The sequence below is a fragment of the Alligator sinensis genome, unplaced genomic scaffold (genome assembly GCF_000455745.1).
Source record: "Alligator sinensis unplaced genomic scaffold, ASM45574v1 scaffold682_1, whole genome shotgun sequence".
NCBI lineage: Eukaryota > Metazoa > Chordata > Crocodylia > Alligatoridae > Alligator > Alligator sinensis.
In genome coordinates this window covers 1126240-1133837 of record NW_005842011.1, presented here as the reverse complement: position 1 = coordinate 1133837, position 7598 = coordinate 1126240, and the positions used below count along the sequence as shown (strand labels likewise).

The following is a 7598-nucleotide window of genomic DNA, read 5'->3' as shown; positions in this document are numbered from 1 at the left end:
GCAGGGGCCACCATCCCTGCAGCTGTCACCCTGCTGCGCCTTAACATACACAGTGTCACCCATGGCACAAGTTTTGCTTGTCTGCAGCTTGTGGGGCAGTTCCCCCCAAACCCCTACACTGATCTCCATGAAACTTGGCAGGCTTTGTGGCCTCAGCAAGAGCTACCACCCCTGCAGTTTTGACCTCCCTGTGTTGAAAGCCAAACTCCTGTCACGTCTATGTGTTACAAGAATTTGGGGTACAGTTACCCCCAGGCTCCTGCACTAATCTTCTTGAAACTTGGCAGACTTCATGCTCTCTGCAGAGTCTACCACCCCTGAAAATTTCATCCAAATCAGACAAAAAAACCCCAACAAAATAGATATTTAATTGATTCCCCATTATACCCTACGGCCGAATCTCCAAGGTTCTTCGGAAGCTCCAAACTGCTTTGGGAAGCCTAACGAGGCCAGCGCTTCAACCCGGACATGCTGCTTCTGAAGCTTCTCCAGATCCGAATTTCTGTCTAGAGCCTCGTGCAGCCCTACTAACTACCTCTGTTTTACACTACTTTAATTTCTTCAAGTTCCATGGAGTTGCTCCTGAGAGTCCCATATGAGATCAATCATCCTCCCTAACACCCCCACTATAAAGTTGCGCTGTTTATATTTGGCCATGGGTACAAGGAACGCCCTCCCCCCCGCAATTAATAAAACAGATGCCAAGGCAGATTCTGCTACCTTTATCCACACTGAGTAGTGCCTTACTTTGCAGCTATCACAAATTTCAATGGAACCGTTTATGTAGCAAGCTACCTGTGAGTCAGAATGGAAGAATCTGGCCCATTGCCTTTCTATGAATAATGTCTTACACATATCCTGAGTTCTTCCACAGAAAACATATGAAACCAAAATTCTGAAGGCGTTTTTTAAAACAAGATGCCCATTTCACTCTAAGTTAGCAGTCTAGTTAATATATTCTATATATGATACTCGTAGAAATTACAATAAGCCACAGAGATACTGTACTTACATGCAACAGTTCAGAAGATACATAGCTATTCAAGGACATATTTGTTCATAGTTCATTTGAGACGCATGTAATTAGTAAGGGTATGCAAAGCAGGCCATATTCAAATTTGGATTCGGCCTGATTCGGGGGACAGCATTTCGATTAGTTGATTCGGATCACTGTCCGAATTTGATTCTGCTGAAGCTGAAGATTCTATTCTGATTCAGCGAATCAGCGATATGTTTTTTTTCTACACACCTCAAGATACCAGGAGGCTCATGAACACTGAGATAGTGGGGCAGATGAGGCATCCTACAGGAGCATGGGGAGGCCCTCCTCCCCCATATGTGCTTGGCAGCAGACACAGAAGTGGACTGGAAGTACTTCTGGTCCACTTCCGGGTCTGCTGCCGAGTGTGCGGGGGATGCCCCCTGCACCCTCCTGGCTTGGTGATTGGCTGCTGGAGGACCCTGGGTGCCCCCCCCAAACCAGGAGGCACCAGTCGCCAAGCCGGGGGGGGGTGCCCCCTTCCCCCCCACGCTCCTCTGGGACACTCCATCCACCCCACCATCTCAGTGTTCACAAGCTGCACCTGGTACCTTGAGGTATGTAGAAAAAAACCCATTTAAAAGCTGTGTCTATGGCCGAATCATCGAATCTCTCTAAATTGAATTGGAAGCCTCCAATTCAATTTCGGAGAGATTAATGGCTTCCTGATTCGATTTGGATTCGGAGATTCAGCCATAGACACAGCTTTTAAATGTTTTTTTCCTACATACAAATCAGGCTGAATCTCCTCCGAATCAAAATCAGCAGCTGAAGCTTTGCAGAGCCCTAGTAATTAGTCACTTAAGCACACACCTTATGTCTCCAAAACGGTACTGAAAATTGGAAGACTTACCCAATTAAAAAAAAAAAAAATTAGCTTACTCCAAGTAGATTTCTACACATAAAGTTGATATTCTAAATTTCTTTCATCCTAATATATGTAACAATACAGTTACCAACATGATGCCACTGAATTTTAGTTTTAAATCATTCTGTGATTTCTCAATATTTTTTTCTTGAGAGAAAGCAGAATAGAGGTTTTTCTTAGGGTGACGAAAAGTCTCCCCCTTATTCTACATCAAGTGAATGGCCCAATATGAACAGCAGTTATATGCTAGCACATTTTGACAAAACATTTGCGTGCTTTTTAATTCAGGGTAAGGATTTTACACATCAATTCAAAAACTGATATTAGACTACTAGCTAAGAACTCATTCATCAGACAAGGTACGGACATAAAAGTTTAATTTAAATAAGTAGTCTTACGGCTCGAAATGCAGTACGCCAGCCTGCAATTGATCCTCCTGAAGAGCTGCTTGTTGATTGGCCAGAGTATAAGCGTGAAGAGTTGAATGAAATTAATTATCAGTCCAGATACTATAAATATATAACAGATAAGAAGGTGACAAATGAACTGAGACTTCAGAAAGCCAGTGATGTCCATGTTTCGTTAAGAATGCAAGGGAACACTTCCAAAAAAAGCAAGATCCAAGTATTCAGAAGATAACCTGCAAAATAAATATATTATCTGTCAGAAATTAATGAAGTTTCTTCTGTGCACAGATAGCTAACATTAATAGACTGTTTTCCTACTAAATCTCATTAAAATATTTAATCTTTTTCATTCAAGGGGAAAAAACCAAATATTTACAAAGCAAAAACATGGAAAGCCATACTTTCAGCAGATTTACAATCAACTTTGCTAGCAAAGCCAACATGCACAATTTTTTTCTTTTTTACTAGCTCAAACAGATGGCTATGACATACCAAAGGTACTATCCCTACATCCCGTACAGACAAAGCATGTAACAGAACTCACCATTGCATTCAAAACAATAATAAGATATTATACTTATTAGAGCTGAGTGAAGCTTCAGTCACCAATTCGATTTGGAGGAGATTTGACCCGATTCGGTGGCCAAATTTCTGAATCAAAAGTCGGAAGGCCCATTAGAGGAGTCTGAATAGAATCTGAAGCCCCCAAATCGATTTGGAAAAGATTCGGAGGTTCAGATCAGCCAGGGAGAGGCAGGCACAGCCAGGCAGCTCCAGGTTCTCCAACGGCTCCTCCAGCTGTGCCTGCCTCTGCCCCAGGTGGGGGAAGCCACGGGAGAAGCCCCATGGCTGGACTCTAGCCAACTGCTGGAGCCTAGCAGCGCTCAGCCCCAGCTCCTGGACAGTGTGCAGCACCCTGCTGAGCTGCACTGCACCCATGCCATGCGACAGCTGCTGCAAGGGTGCCAAACGGCAGGGGGTGATCCCCACTGCCCCCCACTGCTCCATGGTGGGGGAAGCTCTGAATGAGTCCTCAGAGGCCCTGATCACTGCTGCTACAGCAGTGAGTGCAGGGCTATATTTTTTTTTCTTTAAAGTGCCAGGAGGCTGGGGCTGGGCAGGGCAGCCATGGGGGCTTCTCCTATGGCTCCTCCCACCCAGGGCAGAAGCAGGCACAGCTGGAGGAGCCACGGGAGAACCTGCAGCTACCCGGCTGTGCCTGCCTTTTCCTAGCTGATCCCAATCAGCACCAAATCTCCAATTCTGATTTGACCGAATTGAATGGGGACAGTAATTCAAAATCACCAAATTGAATTGCTGTCCTCCAAATTGGACAAATCCGAATCAGAATCGAATACTTCCCTATTCACACAGGCCCAATATTTATTATTTGAACTAATATCTTATTTTATTTATAATATATAATAAAATCTTATTTGAAAGATCTTATTTCAAATAATAATTAGACTTTGGCACCTTCATGATCAGCCCCAAAGCTTACAACCTTGAGAAACTGTGGAACAAACCAACCATGAATTACGAAGTTTTGCAAGGAGTCCTAGGGAAGGGAACGTGATCGCCTACTCATATACTTTATCTTTGGCCTCCATTAAAAGAAGGGCCAAACTGAGAACAAAAAATTAACGGTTCTTCTGAAGTCAAATCTCTTTGCTACAAAATACCATCCTGCCCACATTACGATCTCTTTTCATTGCTAATCCGAGCCTAGTCCATGAGGTAGTGTAGAACAATAAGACTTAAAAATAATGTTCTTTTAAAGCTATACAAATAACATTCTGTTTTTCACCTAGTTGTTTTCTTACAGACTTCTAGACTCAAAGACCACATTACATACATCCCAGAAAACCTCCTTCGGATGCCTAGTTTAACGAAAATAATAGACAAAAACAAATCCTGTTATCAGAGCAGGAATCCATTACAAATTTTTACACAGGGTGCTGGAAATTTCTGATAGTTCTGCCAGCTGTTAAAAGCTTTGGCTCAATCTAGTATAGAACTTCCCACAATTAATTTTAAGCAAGTGAGTAGTTCCACTTCATTCATTAATGGACCATTTATATGCTTAAAGACACCCACACACTGAAGTGTTTGACTAGATTGAACCAGAGATTCAGCATCTTGCAAGACTGACTCCTTATTTTGTATTTTGTCTTAAAGCTAAAAAAAAGTGAATGACCTTAAAATAGCTGGGCAAATTGAAGACTCCAAACCTTTGAACACATCAATAGGTTTCCCCCCCCTTTTGTGGGTTCTGAAGTTTCAGGTTAAACATTTAAAAATATAAAAATTTTAAATGTTTAACCTGAAACTTCAGACCCCACAAAAGGGGGGGGGGGGGGGAGCATTGGTCGACATCTTGCTTCCACTGAAGTCCAATGATAGTGACAGTCTATCAATGATAGTCCAATGGAAGTCCTTACTTCCAATGAGAGAGAGAGAGAAGAGATCATTCTCTTAAGAAAAGTGTATCACTTTTCACCTAGTAGCCAAAAGCAGCTCCAAATCATCAAGTCTTAGGCTTATTGCTTAATGCACATCCTCAACAATCTTAGCAGCAAAGCTGTCACAGCAATATTTGGGGACTGCTGCCAAAGAACCAGCAGAACAGAACCTTGTAATTCAATGCCTAATGCCCAAGTCCTCAGTAGAGGACTCTAAACAAATGAATGAAGAAAGATTTCAAATCACCACAGAACAATTTTAATATAGGTTAGCTTCAGTGCCTTAACTCCTGGCAATATCCCTTGAACAGGTAAAATGGATCAGAAATAATTCTTGTTTCACCACTCAAAGTCAGTATCATTAATACAAATGTCATCTCTTCTACCTTCTGTGCAGAAGTGCCTGACAAAGGAAATAACCCCACTTGACAGGGTATTACCAGGGAGAGTTTATAGTTCTGAACAGCTACTTATCTACGTGCCAAATCTGGAGACCCCGGAATAACAGAAAACCAAATATCAAGACTTTACCATCTTAACCTTTTGTCTGCATGCCAGCCTCATTCTGTCTTTATGCAAAAATCAATCAATCAATCAATCAGAAAGTCAGTGACTGGAGTCACCACTGTAGATAATATTGGCCACGTACAAAATGTTCAATTCAAGCCATGACCCCATCTGAGAAAGGTACAGGCTACTCCAGTTCTCTCATTTCTAGGAGGCCTGGAGAAAGGACAAAGCCCCCTGCCCACTTCTCATACCATGGACTGTGGTGTTAGAAGCAGGTACGAAACAGTTCCTTTCCTTCCCTCCCAGTCTATGAGGGAGGCAGGAGCAGCTGATGCCCACGCTTTCTCCAGACCAGGGTGGACCTGGCCTCTGGAAGGCACAAGAGCTTTTCCCTCAGCTTAACTCCTGCCAGAGACTAGCTGGAGTGGAGCCATAGGAAAGCCAACGTTCATTCCCCCAGGAGAAACTCTCTCAGGAGCTATTTCTACTTTGTTGTAGTCAGGTTATTTTTCTCCCAGATCAACTGTTTTTGTTCTGGGAGAAAAAGCTGGAGTGTCTGCACACAAAAGAGCAGTGATTCTCCTGGAAGAAAACACTAAACATCTCTGCTTTGCCTCTACCACATTACAAGAAACATTATCTCAAATTACAAAAAACAAGCAAACAAAAAACCCAAAACCCAAGTAAGTTTCCATTGAAAGCATTTGACTGCAATTGCTTCTCACTAACATAACCATGAAAGCAATATATAAAAGCACAAACCTTCCATTATATTTATTCTTCCAGTTATAAAGCCAAACTAAGCAGTTAAAAGATTTTCCTTAGCCACATGACAAAAAAAAAAAAAGCCATATCATTCCAGTTCTGCAAGGGTTTTGATGACACTATCCTGGATATATTTATCCCGCCCATCACAATAATTTGCATTTCCCTTCCCCAATTAATTCCACTTCCACAAGAAGCAGGCTTAGAAAAGCTCAGGACAGTGTTAAGGGATACTATTCCCTTACAGATTTCAGATGACAATGGATTTTGGATAGGAAATATGCTTTTTATGGGACTGTGTCTATAGGCAGCACCATAAATATTGGTACCACGGTGCTTACTGAAAAACTCCCACTGACTTCTATTGGCTCATATTTAAAAAGCCATGTTATGGTTATAGGAACAATGAGCTGTTCCCTCAGTTGATTTCAGCAACATTTGTCTCATCTTATACTGAACTGTACCAGAATATGCTTAAAAAGGCAAGACATTTTTTTGACCAACCATCAAGGAAGTCAAATTCAACTGGAAAGGCCCAGAGGTCATATAATATCACGCTAATAAAACAAACAAACAAACAAAAAAACAAACCAATGATGAGAATAGCAGGGTGGAACTTCTTTTCCTAAGACACAACTAAATATCTAACCACAGTAACTTAAATTTAGAAATGTCCTCCTCAGACAAGCAATTTTTGGCCTTCCAGTTCTGGGGAGTTACAAAATGGGAGCTAGTAATGTCACAAAAGTCTTAAGAGGGAAGCTCTTCAGGACTCCTTTTACTTGGGATAGTGCTTAAGGGGCCTTGATTCTGGGTTAGTGTCCCTAAACATCATTGTAATACCTGTAAAATAAGCCAAACTGACTTTACCTAGACGGTCTGTGTTTCACACCATACTTGAAACTTACTTTGAAGCAAACAGTAAGGGGACTATTTGGCTAGGTCTCAATAAAGATTTTTTTTGATAAAGCTCCACCTTCACAGGCACACTACATGCACCCAGAGCTGCAATGTGACGTACGTGAAAAGGATTACTAGTGATCTCAATCCTATTATTTGTGTAAAAATGCACCTTTTGTATAACAAAGATTTCCGTCTGCTTCCTTGTACTGGGTAGAACCTAAAAATAACATTAAAGTAACACTGTTCTGCAGTTTGAATAGTAATGCAACATGGCACATGCATTATGAAAAAAAACCTGTCATTAAGACGGGAAAAAAGGTAAGTTGTTCACATGGCCATCCTCCCCCCCCATTTATTATTTTTTAATTTTGAATTCACTTTTGAGACTGGAAACGTATAGCATAGAATAGAAACGTATTGGTTTAACAGTTAAGCAGAAGTTGAGGTATTCTTTTCTAGTAGGGATGTAAATATGATTTTTTAAATTATCTGTTTAACCTCCTCCAATTCCAGTGTATCAGCCAAATGGTTAACTGATACTACACCTAGTCCCAACTGGCAGGGTGTGGAGCCCCGGGCCGGCATCTGTCCCACTCTGCCCCACCAAGGGGGAAGAGCCACAGCTGCCTGCTTAGGGAGCTGGG

General features: G+C 41.8%; 1 protein-coding gene across 4 annotated transcripts in view; it reads right to left on the bottom strand.

Moving 5' to 3' along the window:
* AGPAT4 (1-acylglycerol-3-phosphate O-acyltransferase 4) overlaps positions 1-7598 on the bottom strand; it is a 124982-nt gene that overhangs the window by 98523 nt on the left and 18861 nt on the right. For all 4 annotated transcript variants that reach the window (XM_006021904.3, XM_006021903.3, XM_025202006.1 and 1 more), the window contains exon 2: positions 2306-2547. In XM_006021904.3, the coding sequence (XP_006021966.1) occupies positions 2306-2483 (178 nt within the window). In that variant the 5' untranslated portion in view covers positions 2484-2547. The remainder of the gene's footprint in view (positions 1-2305; positions 2548-7598) is intronic.